The sequence below is a fragment of the Ranitomeya imitator genome, chromosome 3, assembly GCF_032444005.1.
Source record: "Ranitomeya imitator isolate aRanImi1 chromosome 3, aRanImi1.pri, whole genome shotgun sequence".
Lineage (NCBI taxonomy): Eukaryota > Metazoa > Chordata > Amphibia > Anura > Dendrobatidae > Ranitomeya > Ranitomeya imitator.
In genome coordinates this window covers 234,610,427-234,628,105 of record NC_091284.1, presented here as the reverse complement: position 1 = coordinate 234,628,105, position 17,679 = coordinate 234,610,427, and the positions used below count along the sequence as shown (strand labels likewise).

General features: G+C 44.4%; 1 protein-coding gene across 2 annotated transcripts in view; it reads right to left on the bottom strand.

Annotated features, from left to right (window-relative positions):
* LOC138672018 (complement decay-accelerating factor-like) overlaps positions 1 to 17,679 on the bottom strand; it is a 95,531-nt gene that overhangs the window by 22,805 nt on the left and 55,047 nt on the right. The window contains exon 8 of one of the 2 annotated variants that reach the window (XM_069760107.1): positions 12,041 to 12,235. The exons of the other annotated variant lie outside the window; for it this stretch is intronic. Within the exon in view, the coding sequence (XP_069616208.1) occupies positions 12,041 to 12,235 (195 nt within the window). The remainder of the gene's footprint in view (positions 1 to 12,040; positions 12,236 to 17,679) is intronic. 2 annotated transcript variants of the gene reach the window in all.

Here is a 17,679-nt window from a genome sequence, read left to right as displayed (position 1 = left end):
TGCTTGTGATGTTCTATGAACTGTGTGGTCTCCCACGGTGACTGAACGGAGTGAGGTTCGGCGTGTTTAGAGACCGCGACCCAGTGTCATATGCGCTGTATGTGACTTGGGACATTGGTGAACTGTACGGCGTACGGACACCCATGGTAACTGGGCGAAGTAAGAGGTCCAGCATGTTTAGTGTCCGTGAGTCAAAGCCGTATATGAAGTGTACAATATAAAGCTGCAAGTTAATATCACCAGTTGGTGCCTATTGTGTTCTATGGAATGTATAATATGGACTGTGCATAACCCAGTTTATGACTCTTTAATAAACTGTATGGACTGTTTTGTGTTCAAAAATCGTGCCTGACTACGTTAATCCCGTGCCAAGCGAGTGTCCCCCACTACACTTAGTGAGAGCAATCTTACAGAGGTTATAACTCTGGAACACTTTAACGGATCCTGCTGATTCTGAGACTGTTTTTTCGTTACATATTGTACTTCATGTTAGTGGTAACATTTCTTCACTATTACTTGCGTTTATTTATGAAAAAAATGGAAATATGGAGAAAATTTTGTACATTTTGCAATTTTCAAACTTTGAATTTTTATGCTCTTAAATCAGAGAGCTATGTCACACAAAATAGTTAATAAATAACATTTCCCACATGTCAACTTTACATCACCACATTTTTGGAAACAAAATTTTTTTTGTTAGAAAGTTATAAGGGTTACAAGTTGACCAGCGATTTCTCATTTTTACAACAAAAATTACGAAACCATTTTTTTAAGGGCCCGTCTCACATTTAAAGTCACTTTGAGGGGTGTACATGACAGAAACTAACTTTTTTTTGCAAACATTTTACTTCAGAACAAATTTTTGTTTATTTTCACAAGTGTAAAAAGAGAAAATGAACTGCAAAATTTGCTGTGCAATTTCTCCTGAATACGTCAATACCCCATATGTGGGAGTAAACCACTGTTTGGGCGCACGGCAGGGCTTGGAAGAGAAGGAGCACCGTTTGACTTTTTCAATGCAGAATTGGCTGGAATTGAGATCGGACGCCATGTCGCGTTTGGAGATCCCTGATGTACCTAAACAGTGGAAACCCCCCACAATTGACACCATGTTGGAAACTAGACCATTTAAGGAACTTGTCTACATTCGTGGTGAGCACTTTAAACCCCCAGGTACTTCACAGAAGTTAATAACGTAGAGCCGTGAAAATAAAAAATCTAATTTTTTCTACAAAAATGATCTTTTCGCCCTCAAATTTTTATTTTCACAAGGGTAAAAGGAGAAATTAGACACCATAAGTTGTTGTGCTATTTGTCCTGAGTACGCCGATACCCCATATGTGGGGGTAAACCACAGTTTGAACGCATGGCAGAGCTTGGAAGAGAAGACATTCCGTTTGACTTTTTCAATGCAGAATTGGATGGAATTGAGATCGGACGCCATGCCGCGTTTGGAGAGCCCCTGATGTGCCTAAACACTAGAAACCCCCCACAAGTGACCCCATTTTGGAAACTAGACCCATTAGGAACTTATCTAGATGTGTGGTGAGCTCTTTGAACCCCAAAGTGCTTCACAGAAATTTATAACGTAGAGCCGTGAAAATAAAAAATCTTTTTTATCCCTCAAAAATGATTTTATAGCTCGCAATTTTTTATTTTCTCAAGGGCAACAGGAGAAATTGGACCACAAAATTTGTTGTCCAGTTTGTCCTGAGTACGCTGATACCCCATATGTGTTGGACCACTGTTTGGGCACACATCGGGGCTCGGAAAGGAAGTAGTGACATTTAAAATGCTGACTTTGATGGAATGGTCTGTAGGCGTCATGTTGCATTTGCAGAGCTCTTGATGTACCTAAACAGTAGAAACCCCCCACAAGTGACCCCATTTTGGAAACTAGACCCCCCAAGGAACTTATCTAGATGTGTGGTGAGCACTATGAACCCCCAACTGCTTCACAGAAGTTTATAATGTAGAGCCATGAGAATAAAAAATCATATTTTTTGCCACAAAAATGATCTTTTCATCCCCAGATTTTTACTTTCACAAGGGTAACAGGAGAAATTGGACCCCAAAATGTATTGTGCAATTTATGCTGAGTAAGCGGATACCCCATATGTGGGGGGACCACTGTTTGGGCGCATGGCAGAGCTCAGAAGGGAAGGAGTGCCGTTTTGGAATACAGACTTCGATAGAATGGTCTGCGGGCGTTATGTTGCGTTTGCAGAGCCCCTGATGTACCTAAACAGTAGAAACCCCCCACAAGTGACCCCATTTTAGAGACTAGACCTCCCCAAGGAACTTATCTAGATGTGTGGTGTGCACTTTGAACGCCAAAGTGCTTCACAGAAGTTTATAATGCAGAGTCGTTAAAATAAAAATGTTTTTTTTCCACAAAAATGATTTTTTTAGCCCCCAATTTTTTATTTTCCCAAGGGTAACAGGAGAAATGGGACCACAAAATTTGTTGTCCAATTTGTTCTGAGTACGCTGATACCCCATATGTGGGGGGGACCACTGCTTCGGCGCACATCAGGGCTCGGAAGGGAAATAGTAACGTTTTAAAATGCAGACTTTGATAGAATGGTCTGCGTGTGTCATGTTGCATTTTCAGAGCCCCTGATGTACCTAAACAGTAGAAACCCCCCACAAGTGACCCTATTTTGGAAACTAGACCCCCCAAAAAACTTATCTAGATATGTGGTGAGCGTTTTGAAGTGCTTCACAGAAGTTTGACGCAGAGCCATGAAAATACAAAATCATTTTTTTCCCACAAAAATGATTTTTTAGCCCCCAATTTTTTTTTTTTGCAAGGGTAACAGGAGAAACTCGACCCCAAAAGTTGTTGTCCAATTAGTCCTGAGTACGCTGATACCCCATATGTGGGGGTAAACCACTGTTTTGGCGCACGGCAGAGCTCAGAAGGGAGGGAGCACTGTTATGATCTGGTGGTTTAGGAACAAGATGAGACAAGCTCTGAAGGAGGTGGTATCTGTACTGACCGCAGACCCTAAACCTAGCAGCACAACTAGAAATAGCCGTGGGGGGTACCTGACGCTCCCTAGACCCCTCGGCACAGCCAAAGATCTAACTTCCCCTAAAGATGGAAACAGAAAACCTATCTTGCCTCAGAGAAAATCCCCAAAGGAAAGATAGCCCCCCACAAATATTGACGGTGAGAGGAGGGGAAAATAACATACGCAGAGATTAAATCAGATTTTAGCATAGGAGGCCAGTCTAGCTTGATAGATAGGACAGGAAAGGATACTGTGCGGTCAGTATAAAAACTACAAAACAATCCACACAGAGTTTACAAAATCTCCACACCTGACTAAAGGTGTGGAGGGTAAATCTGCTTCCCAGAGCTTCCAGCTAACAGAAAAAATCCATAATAACAAGCTGGACAAAAATAGAATGCACAGAACAATAAGTCCACAACATGTGGACTGAAATGAGCAAAGCCAGAACTTATCTTTGCAGAACTGGTCAGGAAACCAGGAGAATCCAAGCAGAGATGTGAATCCAGCCAGAGAACATTGACAAGTGGCATAGGCTGAAGACTAGAGCCAGGTTAAATAGCAGAGCCAGGAGAGACGATTAGTGAAAGCAGCTGCTAAACCAAAACCCAAGGAGCGGCAGTACCACTCAAAACCACCAGAGGGAGCCCAAGGGCAGAATTCACAAAAGTGCCATTTACAACCACCGGAGGGAGCCCAAGAACGGAATTCACAACAGTACCCCCCCCCCTTGAGGAAGGGTCACCGAACCCTCACCAGAGTCCCCAGGCCGATCAGGACGAGCCAAGTGAAAAGCACAAACCAAATCGGTAGCATGGACATCGGAGGCAACAACCCAAGAATTATCCTCCTGGCCATAACACTTCCACTTGACAAGATACTGGAGCCTCCGCCTCGAAAAACGAGAATCCAAAATCTTCTCAACCTCATATTCCAACTCTCCCTCAACCAACACCGGGGCAGGAGGGTCAACCGAGGGAACAATGGGCACCACATATCTCCGCAACAAAGATCTATGGAAAACATTATGAATGGCAAAAGAGGCTGGAAGAGCCAAACGAAAAGAGAGCGGATTAATAATTTCAGAAATTTTATAAGGACCAATAAACCGAGGCTTAAACTTAGGAGAAGAAACCTTCATAGGAACATGACGAGAAGACAACCAAACCAAATCCCCCACACGAAGCCGGGGACCAACACGCCAACGGCGGTTAGCAAAATGTTGAGCCCTTTCCTGAGACAACGTCAAATTGTCCACCACATGAGTCCAAATCTGCTGCAGCCTGTCCACCACAGAATCAACACCAGGACAATCAGAAGGCTCAACCTGCCCAGAAGAAAAACGAGGATGAAAACCAAAATTACAAAAGAAAGGTGAAACCAAAGTAGCCGAACTAGCCAACGGCAAGAAAGACACCCAATCATCCTGATCAGCAGACACAAAGCATCTCAAATAGGTCTCCAAGGTCTGATTAGTTTGCTCAGTTTGGCCATTAGTCTGAGGATGAAACGCCGAAGAAAAAGACAAATCAATGCCCATCCTAGCATAAAAGGCCCGCCAAAATCTAGAGACAAACTGAGAACCTCTGTCAGACACAATATTCTCCGGAATGCCATGCAAACGAACCACATGCTGAAAAAACAATGGAACCACATCTGAGGAGGAAGGCAACTTAGGCAAAGGTACCAAATGGACCATTTTAGAGAACCGGTCACAAACAACCCAGATAACAGACATCTTCTGGGAAACAGGAAGATCCGAAATAAAATCCATGGAAATATGCGTCCAGGGCCTCTCAGGGACCGGCAAAGGCAAAAGCAACCCACTAGCGCGGGAACAGCAAGGCTTGGCCCGGGCGCAAGTCCCACAGGACTGCACAAAAGCACGCACATCGCGAGACAAGGAAGGCCACCAAAAGGACCCAGCAACCAAATCTCTGGTACCAAAAATCCCAGGATGACCAGCCAACACTGAACAATGAATCTCAGAAATTACCTTACTTGTCCGTCTATCAGGAACAAACAGCTTCCCCACAGGACAGCGGTCAGGCCTATCAGCCTGAAATTCCTGAAGCACCCGGCGCAAATCAGGGGAGATAGCAGAAAGAATCACCCCCTTCTTAAGAATGCCAACCGGCTCAAGGACTCCAGGAGAATCAGGCAAAAAACTCCTAGAGAGGGCATCAGCCTTAACATTCTTAGATCCCGGAAGATACGAGACCACAAAATCAAAACGGGAGAAAAACAGGGACCATCGAGCCTGTCTAGGATTCAGCCGCTTGGCCGACTCGAGGTAAATCAGATTCTTATGATCCGTCAGGACCACAACACGGTGTTTAGCTCCCTCAAGCCAATGTCGCCATTCCTCAAACGCCCACTTCATAGGCCGGCGTCACACACAGCGTAAAACAATACGGTCCGTATATTACGGCCGTAATACGCTGAAAAGTCCCCAAAAAAATGGGGACCCAGGGAGCCAGGGAGCTTTCTAGGTAATTTCCCACGATCTATGAACAGCCAGCAGAGGGCGCCTCACCGCAAATGATGCTAAATATAGATCATTGATCTATTTTTAGCCTCATTCCCTGGGGTTTTGCAGCGAGGAGCAGCCTGCATTAGCACAGCTCCTTGCTGCAAAATGTTTTAACCCCTTCAGAAGGATTTACATCGTTGGACGTTACAGATCTGCGGAGGGTAAGTATATTGTTGGTTTATTATGTTTCTTTACTCACAGAACGAGGGTCTTCAGTGACTGGATTGGGCGTTGAATAAAATACTACAACAACCATTGTTTTTATTTCATTAAAATAATTTTAAAGAATGTGTTTGTGTTTTATTTAACCCTTCACTACAATTGGATTAATAATGGATAGGTGTCATAATTGACGCCTCTCCATTATTAATTAGGCTTAATGTCACCTTACAATAGCAAGGTGGCATTAACCCTTCATTACCCCATATCCCACCGCTACACGGGAATGGGAAGAGAGTGGCCAAGTGCCAGAATAGGCGCATCTTCCAGATGTGCCTGTTCTGGGGTGGCTGGGGGCAGATATTTTTAGCCAGGGGGGGGCCAATAACCGTGGACCCTCTCCAGGCTATTAATATCTGCCCTCAGTCACTGGCTTTACTACTCTGGCGGAGAAAATTGCGCGGGAGCCCACACCAATTTTTTCCGCAAGTTAACCCTTTATTTTAAGAGCTAGAACGGCCAAATTTTGCAGATACACACTACTGACATTAGTAGTGTGGAATCTGCAAAAAAAATGGAGAGAAGACATGGTTTACTGTATGTAAACCATGTCTCAAATCATGTCGGGTTTTATGAAGGAGAAAGAAAAAGCCGGTATTTGAATTACCGGCTTTCAAGCTGTATAGCGCTGGAATAAATATTAATATATATACATATATGTGTCTCACTGACATATATATATATATATACCTATTCTATGTGTACACATTTATTATATCTATTGGACTGGAAGCTGTCAGTGTGATTTTACTGTACACCGCACTGAATTACCGGCTTTTCTCTCTAACAGCGCTGCGTATTTCTCGCAAGTCACACTGCTTGTCCGTGTGTAATCCGTATTTTTCACGCTTCCATAGACTTTCATTGGCATATTTCTTGCGCAGTACGGTGACAAACGCAGCATGCTGCGATTTTGTACGGCCGTAGAAAGCCGTATAATACTGATCAGTAAAATACGGCAAATAGGAGCAGGGGCATAGAGAATAATTGTGCCGTATTTTTTGCGAGTTTTACGGACGTAGATTCTGCGCTCTTACGTCCGTAAAACTCGCATGTGTGACGGCGGCCATAGCCAACAACTCCCGATTGCCGACATCATAATTGCGTTCCGCAGGCGAAAACTTTCTGGAAAAAAAGCACACGGTTTCATCAAAGAACCATCAGACTCCCTCTGAGACAAGACGGCCCCTGCCCCAATCTCAGAAGCGTCGACCTCAACCTGAAAAGGAAGAGAAACATCCGGCTGATGCAAAACAGGGGCAGAAGTAAATCGGCGTTTAAGCTCTTGAAAGGCCTCAACAGCCTCAGAGGACCAATTCGTCACATCAGCGCCCTTCTTCGTCAAATCAGTAAGGGGCTTAACCACACTGGAAAAGTTGGCAATGAAACGGCGATAGAAATTAGCAAAGCCCAAAAATTTTTGAAGACCCTTCACAGATGTGGGTTGGATCCAGTCATGAATAGCTTGGACCTTAACAGGATCCATTTCTATAGACGAGGGAGAAAAAACAAAACCCAAAAAAGAGACCTTCTGAACTCCGAATAGGCACTTAGACCCCTTCACAAATAAAGCATTATCACGAAGGATCTGGAACACCATCCTGACCTGCTTCACATGAGACTCCCAATCATTGGAAAAAATATCATCCAAATATACGACCATGAATTTATCAAGATAATTGCGGAAAATATCATGCATGAAAGACTGGAACACAGATGGAACATTAGAGAGCCCGAATGGCATCACAAGGTATTCAAAATGGCCTTCGGGCGTATTAAATGCAGTTTTCCATTCGTCACCCTGTTTAATACGAACAAGATTATATGCCCCTCGGAGGTCAATCTTAGTAAACCAACTAGCCCCTTTAATCTGAGCAAACAAATCAGTAAGCAAAGGCAAGGGGTACTGGAATTTGAATTTGACCGTGATCTTATTAAGAAGACGATAATCAATACAGGGTCTCAAGGAGCCATCCCTCTTGGCAACAAAAAAGAAACCCGCTCCCAATGGTGACGAAGACGGCCAAATATGCCCTTTCTCCAAAGATTCCTTAACATAGCTCCGCATGGCGGCATGCTCTGGCACAGACAGATTGAAAAGTCGGCCCTTAGGGAACTTACAACCAGGAATCAAGTTAATAGCACAATCACAGTCCCTATGTGGAGGAAGGGAACTGGACTTGGGCTCATCAAATACATCCTGGAAATCCGACAAAAACTCAGGGACCTCAGAAGAGGGGGAAGAGGAAATTGACATCAAAGGAACGTCACTATGTACCCCTTGACAACCCCAACTAGTCACAGACATAGTTTTCCAATCCAGCACCGGATTATGTTCCTGTAACCATGGAAATCCCAGCAGAACAACATCATGCAGGTTATGCAACACCAGAAAACGGCAATCTTCCTGATGTGCAGGAGCCATGTACATAGTCATCTGTGTCCAGTACTGAGGTTTATCCTTAGCCAAGGGTGTAGCATCAATGCCCCTCAAAGGAATAGGGCTCTGCAAAGGCTGCAAGAAAAAACCACAGCGCCTGGCGAATTCTAAGTCCATTAAGTTCAGGGCAGCGCCTGAATCCACAAATGCCATGACAGAAAAGGACGACAATCAGGGTCACAGATAAGAGAAATTTAGGCTGTATCGTACTAATGGTAACAGACCTAGCGACTCTCTTAGTACGCTTAAGGCAATCAGAGATAACATGAGCAGAATCACCACAGTAAAAACACAGCCTATTCTGACGTCTGAATTCCTGCCGTTCTATCCTAGTCAAAATCCTATCACATTGCATAGGTTCAGGACTATGCTCAGAGGATACTGCCATATGGTGCACAGCTCTGCGCTCGCGCAGACGCCGATCAATCTGAATGGCTAGAGACATAGATTCGTTCAAACCGGCAGGCGTAGGAAAGCCCACCATAACATCTTTAAGGGTTTTAGAAAGACCTTTTCTGAAAATAGCAGCCAGAGCCTCTTCATTCCATTTAGTGAGCACAGACCATTTTCTAAATTTCTGGCAGTATAACTCTGCTGCTTCCTGACCTTGACACAGGGCCAACAGTGTTTTCTCAGCATGCTCTACAGAGTTAGGTTCGTCATACAATAATCCGAGCGCTTGAAAAAATGCATCTACATTCAATAATGCCGGATTCCCTGTTTCAAGAGAAAAAGCCCAGTCTTGCGGATCACCACGCAGCAAGGATATGATGATTTTCACCTGCTGAATGGGATCACCTGAAGAACGGGGTTTCAAAGCAAAAAACAATTTGCAGTTATTTTTAAAGTTCAAAAACTTGGATCTGTCCCCAAAAAACAAATCAGGAGTAGGAATTCTGGGCTCTAAAGCCGGAGTCTGGACAACATAGTCCTGGATACTCTGTACTCTTGCAGCAAGTTGATCCACACGAGAAAACAAACCCTGAACATCCATGCCAAAACATATATCCTGAACCACCCAGATATCAAGAGGAAAAAAAAAAGACAAACCAAAGCACAGAAAAAAAAATGGTTCAGAACTTTCTTTTCCTTCTTTTGAGATACATTTAATTCATTTTTGGCCACTTGTACTGTTATGATCTGGTGGTTTAGGAACAACATGAGACAAGCTCTGAAGGAGGTGGTATCTGTACTGACCGGAAACCCTGAACCTAGCAGCGCAACTAAAAAAAGCCGTGGGGGGTACCTGACGCTCCCTAGACCCCTCGGCACAGCCTAAGATCTAACTTCCCCTAAAGATGGAAACAGGAAACCTATCTTGCCTCAGAGAAAATCCCCAAAGGAAAGATAGCCCCCCCACAAATATTGACGGTGAGAGGAGGGGAAAATAACATACGCAGAGATGAAATCAGATTTTAGCATAGGAGGCCAGTCTAGCTTGATAGATAGGACAGGAAAGGATACTGTGCGGTCAGTATAAAAACTACAAAACAATCCACACAGAGTTTACAAAATCTCCACACCTGACTAAAGGTGTGGAGGGTAAATCTGCTTCCCAGAGCTTCCAGCTAACAGAAAAAATCCATAATGACAAGCTGGACAAAAATAGAATGCACAGAACAATAAGTCCACAACATGTGGACTGAAATGAGCAAAGCCAGAACTTATCTTTGCAGAACTGGTCAGGAAACCAGGAGAATCCAAGCAGAGATGTGAATCCAGCCAGAGAACATTGACAAGTGGCATAGGCTGAAGACTAGAGCCAAGTTAAATAGCAGAGCCAGGAGAGACGATTAGTGAAAGCAGCTGCTAAAGCTAAACCCAAGGAGCGGCAGTACCACTCAAAACCACCAGAGGGAGCCCAAGGGCAGAATTCACAAAAGTGCCATTTACAACCACCGGAGGGAGCCCAAGAACGGAATTCACAACAGAGCACCATTTGACTTTTTGAGCGCAAAATTGGCTGTCGCGTTTGGAGACCCCCTGATGTATCTAAACAGTGGAAACCCTCCAATTCTAACTCCAGTCGTAACCCCAACACACCCCTAACCCTAATCCCAACCCAATCCATAACCTTAATCAAACCCTAACCCCAAAACACCCCTAACCCTAATCCCAACCCTAACCATAAACCTATTCTCCCAACCCTAACCCTAATCAAATCCCTAAGCCCAACACACCCCAATCATAATCTCAACCCTAACCTCAAACCTAACCCTAACCCCAACCCTAACCTTAACCCTAATCCCAAACCTAAGACTAATCCCAGATGTAACCCTAATGCCAACCATAACCCTAATACCAACCCTAATTCAAACCCTAATCCCAACCCTAACCCTATTCTCAACTATAACCCTAACTTTAGCCCCAATCCTAACCCTAACTTTAGCCCCAACCCTAACCCTAACTTTAGCCCCAACCCTAACCCTAGCCCTAACCCTAGCCCTAACTCTAGCCCTAACTTTAGCACCAACCCTAACCCTAACTTTAGCCCCAACCCTAACTTTAGCACCAACCCTAACCCTAGCCCTAACTTTAGCCCCAACCTTAGCCCTAACCATAATTTTAGCCCCAACCCTAACCCTAACTTTAGCACCAACCCTAACCCTAACTCTAACCCTAACTTTAGCCCCAACCCTAACTTTAGCACCAACCCTAACCCTAGCCCTAACCCTAACTTTAGCCCCAACCCTAACCCTAACTTTAGCCCCAACCCTAACCCTAACCCTAGCCCTAACCCTAATTGGAAAATAGGAAAAAATAATAAAATAAAAAAATGTATGTATTTCTAACTAAGGGGGTGATGGGGGTGTTATTTACTATTTTTTTTATTTTGATCACTGTGATAGGATCTCACAGTGACCAAAATAAAACAAGAGGAAGAATTTTCCTCTGCCGGCCGGCAGATCACGGTGGGCGCTTTGCACATGCGGCCACCATTTTCTTCCTGGAGGAAGAAGCCTGTGGCCAGGAGTGGACGCAGGAGGACCCAGTGACACCGGTAAGCATAACAGGGTCCCCGATCCCCCTATTTCTCTGTCCTCTGATGTGCGCATCAGAGGACAGAGAATGACATGCCACTGTTTGTCTTTTTTTGCGGTCGCCGGTAAATGGTTAATTACCGGCGATCACAAAACGGGTGGTAAAAACCGACCCCGATCATGTTCTTTGGGGTCTTGGCTACCCCCAGCAACTGAGACCCCAGAGAAAATCCAACTCTGGGGGGCGCTATACACTTTTTTCACAACGTCGTTAATTAAGGCGCTGTGGTTTATGTACCCTTAACTGCCGCCATTAAAAGGCGCATCAGTGGTTGTTAAGCGGTTAAACAAAGTGTAGATCCTGAAACCAGAGGCAGCTGAGGAGCCGTAGCAGAGCTGAAGACCCACAGTTCCACCCCACAGGTCTGCCTAGATACAAATACAGCTTGTTGCCCCAAAACTTCAACTGGTGAATAAAAAATAACCAGGCTGCATATTTCAAATGAAGGTACCTATTAAATCAGCACAACAGTGACTGATGACAGGTCCTCTTTAATATTTTTTGGGAGAATACAGTTCCATAAAGCAGAGATAGAGGGGCTTATAAGTAATCTGCAGAACCATAGTACAATCCACATACTATGAGCCTGCAATCCGCATTAATCTGTGTATGAGCTCGTTCTCTCACTCTCTCACTGGCAAGCAAAATAACAAAACCGGATAGGTAAACTGGTGAGGTGAGCTCTGGACACATAACAAATCATCTTTTAATTGTCTGGCAACACCTTTATTTCAGATTATAAATATTATAAATTTACTATCAGATTATATTTGGTAAAGCTATACTTACTTATGCAGGACTCTATGATTTTTGACCACTTGAAATCACTTTGACAAGTGGAAGATAATGGCGCTAAGAAGCTGGGTATAAATCCAGAAATACAAGAATAGACAACCTTAGATGACTGTGGGTAAAAGTGGGCAATTTGGTTTGTGGTTGAATTTATTATTGCAAAGTGTAAGATTGGAGGTTCAGGACAGGTTCCTAAAGGAAAGAAGAAATTAAAATCACTATACTGTAAAATGATGAAACTATATCACTAAGGGGAAATGTAACTACTATGTGTTGGATTATGACATGCAAATGGACACATTGTTAAGTGTTCATATGTGTTTGTAATACAGTTGGGCTCAAAAGCTTACATAGCCCAGCAGAATTTTTTCTTTCTTGGCCTTTTTTCAGAGAATATGAATGATAACACCAAAACTTTTTCTCCACTCATGGTTGGTGGTTGGGTGAAGCCATTTATTGTCAAACTACTGTGTTTTCTCTTTTTAGATCATAATGACAACCCAAAACGTCCAAATGATCAAAAGTTTACATACCCTTGTGATTTTGGCCTGATAACATGCACAGAAGTTGACACAAATGGGTTTGAATGGCTACTAAAGGTAACATCCTCGGGGGCGTGGCCTAGCAGGCGATGTGAACAGACGTGCAACAGAGCTCTCCCGCTTCATTATCTCCTTATTAACCCCTTAGAGGCGCCGCCGAACGCAAATCATACTCTCAGGAGTGCACATAGTCTCGGGGAGCGAGGTGTGACCCGAAGGAACGGAATCTTATCTGAGGATGACACGCAGGAGACAGAAGGAGCTGACAGCTACGGGAAGCTCACAGGCCCAAGATGGCGCCGAGACTGCAGAGGAGGCGGCGAGGGCAAGCGCGGCTTATCAGAGGAAGATGGATGTGATTGCTAAGTTGGAGCGATTTGCCAGGTCGGAGGAGGCTGTAAATCTGCAGTCAGAGGCTGGAAGTGTGAAGTCTGGAGCAGCTGGTGCCCCCGGAGAACAGCAGGAAGGAGGGGCTCAGCTACAGTGCAGTGGGTCAGACCAGGGATCTCCTACCAGAGCCGCAGGAGCTGTTCTGCCTGCACAGTCTGACATGCCAGAAATGGAGGAGCCGACTCTGAAGGACATATTTTCAGTGGTGATGTACTGTAAGTCTGCCCTGGGGGCTCTAAACCTACGAGCGGATGAATTAAAGGGAGAGATGGTCGCTTTAAACTCTGCTATGCGTAAAGTTGAAAAGAGAGTGGAAGTGGTGGAAGAAACGGTTGGGAGTGCAGAAGATCGGATTGGTGAATTGTTAAACAGGGAAAAAAAGTATATTCAACGTATTGCTGATCTGGAGTTTAAGACTGATGACCTTGAAAACCGATCCCGCAGGAACAACTTAAGGATTGTGGGGGTCCCAGAAAAGGCGGAAGGGAGCAACCCCACGGCTTATATTGAGGCATGGCTAAAAAACGCTGTGGGTGGAGATGGCCTTACTAAGATGTTTGCCGTTGAAAGAGCGCACCGTGTGCCCACCAGACCCCTCCCCCCCGGCTCGGCCCCAAGAGTTATCTTGGCTAAAATTCTGAACTATCAGGACCGAGACATTTTGTTGAGGAAAGCCAGGAATTGTGATGAGCTGACCATTGATGGTAATCGGGTCTCCCTTTATCCGGATTACTCTGCGGCGGTCCAAAAGCTTCGGATGAAGTTTGGAGAGGTCAAGAGGAGGTTGCGAGACTTAGATGTCCGTTATTCAATGATTTACCCAGCAAAATTAAGGGTGGTGGCTCTGGATCGGGTGCATTTTTTCCAAAATCCAGAGGAGGCGTCACAATGGCTGGATCTCAATTCTAAGCATGTCAGAGCGGGGCAGACCCGCTGAAACTGATTTAAGTGCTACTGAGGCAATTGTTAACCCTTCACTGTTATGTTTGGTTTGATAGTTAACTGGTACTTATACTGTGACTTTATGGTATATTGATATCATCAGGTTGTGTTCGGCGGCGCAACAGAATTTGCATTTTGGCTATGGTGGGCGGGGGAGCTGAAGGAACGCAGAGTTTTTATCGTTAGGCTGTGAAACAGCGTTCCCAGATCTCAAATTGAGAGGGAGAGTTTATTTTGATATTCTAAGAGTAGAGAGGAGTTGGGTGGGCTTAAGAGAGGGGAGAGATGGAGAGTTATTTCAGTTGGGAATTGGGGATGGGGGCGGGGAGGAGGGAGGGGGTGGGAGTTGGGGTTGAGACCTTAGGGAGCTTGAACTCATTCATTGTTTCTATAAGCTACAATGGGTGGGGAGGTTAAAATCCTAAGTTGGAATGTTAGGGGCCTTGCAAATGCTACTAAAAGAACAGCTATTTTCCAATATGTACTGAAACAGAGGCCTTCAGTGATATGTCTGCAGGAAACTCACCTAGTGAAGGAAAAGGTTGCTATTCTACAGAAGAGATGGGTGAGAAAGGCGTATCACTCAACGTTCTCAAATTATGCCAGAGGTGTGTCAATTTTGATACACGTTAGTGTTCCGTTTGAAGAGGTTGAGTTAACCACCGATAAAGACGGCCAATTTGTGTTTTTAGTATGCAAGATATTTAACAGGTTAATTTGTATTGTGTCAATTTATATTCCACCACCATATTCCAAGAAAAAGATACAGGAGATTCTGGAAATTACGGGTAGGTGGGATGGGGTACCCCTCCTTATAGTGGGGGATGTGAACAATATATCTAATGATCACTGGGACAAGGGTAGACATGCGGAGTTGAGAAGTGAAGGGAACTCTACTCCTTTTGGAAATTATCTAAGAGAAATAGGATGGATAGATTTGTGGCAGGTGGGTAATCCTAGGACATATGCCTACTCATGTTATTCAGCAACATACGGATCTTTATCTCGCATTGATGTGGCTTTGGGAAATGGGGGGGTGAATAATCTAATACATGAGGTGGAGTATAGGCCTAGAGTAATATCGGACCATAGCCCAGTACTGGTCTCGGTACAAATGACTGGGAAGAGTGGTCTGATGGGGTTGGGATGGAAATTTCACCCCTCCTGGCTACAGTATTTGGATATGGAACAGGTGGGAACTGAACCCGGGGAGTTTTTCAGGATTAATGAAGGGAGTGCGGGGAATCTTGTAGTGTGGGACACCATGAAGGCATACCTGAGAGGAATTTTATTCCGGGACATCTCGAGACATAAAACTAAGTCTAAAATTCAAGACAATGCAGTGATGGAGGAGCTGAGGGTGGCGGAAGAGACACTGGCCTCTCAGAATTCAAGAGAAGCGCAACTTCGTATGAGGGCGGCTCAGGTAGCGGTCGATGAACTCCATATGCGTAGGGCAGATAGGTTGAGAGCCTTTCAAAAGGAAACATTTTATTCTGAGGGAGAGAAGGTAGGACATTTGCTCTCGGTGGTGGTTTCTGCGCAGTGGGATTCTTCACATGTATACTCCATAAGAACAGAGGAAGGTAAAACGGTTACTCAGGGGGGGAAAATTTTAGACGTTTTTCGGAGATTTTATAGTAAATTATATTCTCTAGGGTGGATAAAAGTCCTGAGGAAATGAATAGATATCTGAAAGAGGTTGACTTACCCAGACTAGGTAGAGAGGAAAGGGAGTGGATGGATAGACCGCTTGGGGAGGAAGAATTGAAGGCGGCTTTGGCGGATATGGCGGGGGGCAAGGCTCCGGGGACGGACGGTATCCCAGTAGAGGTTTATAAAATTCTTAATGCAGAGTTAATGCCCAAATTGGAGCGAGTGTTCTCTGAGTCGTTGGAGAGGGGAGTGCTGCCTCCATCAATGAGAGAGGCCATTGTGGTGGTTATTCCTAAAGCTGATAAAGATCCTCAACAGCCGGAGTCGTATAGACCAATTTCACTTCTAACGGCTGACATAAAGATTTTGGCGAAGGCCCTGGCGAACAGGCTGTCCCAAGTGATCGATAAATTGATTCACCCAGACCAGTCTGGCTTTATGCCCAATAAATCCACGGCAATTAACTTGAGAAGGCTATTTTTAAATATGCAAATTCCTGCAGACAATGCCGGAAAAAGAGTTGTGGTGTCTTTAGATGCCCACAAGGCCTTTGATTGTGTGGAGTGGAGTTACTTGTGGTCGGTACTGGATCGCCTGGGGTTTGGTCCAAAATTCATCTCCTGGGTTAAGTTGCTGTACTCGTTCCCAACGGCAAAAATTAGAGTTAATAATAATTTGTCAGAGAGTTTCCCGCTGTTTAGGGGTACCAGACAGGGGTGTCCGCTGTCCCCGTTGCTCTTCGCTCTGGCCGTGGAGCCGTTAGCGGCTAAAATAAGAGGTGCTCAGGAGGTCAGAGGTTTCATCTATGGTAGGAGGGAAGACAAAATTGCATTATATGCTGACGATATTTTGTTGTTCCTGGAGGATTCTGAAAGGTCCCTGTGCAATGCGGTTGCTTTGATTGAGAAGTTTGGTCGGCTTTCGGGTCTCACAATAAACTGGGATAAGTCTTGTATGTTGATTGAGGGGGACAGTATTGGCAGTGGAGAGAGGGCGATAACCACAAAATTAAAGATTGTTCAAAAATTCAAATATTTGGGTATTCAGATTGCTCTTCCTCTAACTACCTTTGAGGAACTGAATTTAAATCCATTAATGCAGAAAATTCGAACCAAGATTGCGGCATGGAACAAATTACATTTATCGGTGGTTGGTAGGGTGAACCTCTTAAAGATGATTGTAATGCCACAGTTGTTGTACGTGCTACATAACTCTCCCATTTGGATTACACAGTGCAGGAAGGATATAATGGAACTAGAGAGAGTACAAAGGAGGGCAACAAAATTAATAAAGGGGATGGGAGAACTACAATACCCAGATAGATTAGCGAAATTAGGATTATTTAGTCTAGAAAAAAGACGACTGAGGGGCGATCTAATAACCATGTATAAGTATATAAGGGGACAATACAAATATCTCGCTGAGGATCTGTTTATACCAAGGAAGGTGACGGGCACAAGGGGGCATTCTTTGCGTCTGGAGGAGAGAAGGTTTTTCCACCAACATAGAAGAGGATTCTTTACTGTTAGGGCAGTGAGAATCTGGAATTGCTTGCCTGAGGAGGTGGTGATGGCGAACTCAGTCGAGGGGTTCAAGAGAGGCCTGGATGTCTTCCTGGAGCAGAACAATATTGTATCATACAATTAGGTTCTGTAGAAGGACGTAGATCTGGGGATTTATTATGATGGAATATAGGCTGAACTGGATGGACAAATGTCTTTTTTCGGCCTTACTAACTATGTTACTATGTTACTATGTTACTAGATTCCGTAAGATTAGGTCTTTGTTTGGGGAACTAATATGGGGAGGAAAGAGTCCTAGGTTTAAACAGGAGATACTTCAGAGGGCCAAAACAGAGGGGGGTCTTGCACTTCCTAATCCATGGCTATACTTCTTAGCAGCACAGTGTCAACATCTCAAAGGATGGGGGGAGGAGGCAGGGAGTGTGCAAATACCTAATAGCTTGAGGTTCTTACTACAGGCAGACGTTTTGAGTGACAGTTTGGAGGGAGGACAATTCAAAAAAATGGGTTCACAGGGGTGCACTATCAAATTAATTCACAGAGTATGGGAAAAAGTCAAACTCATTAGGGAAGTGAGTGGGTT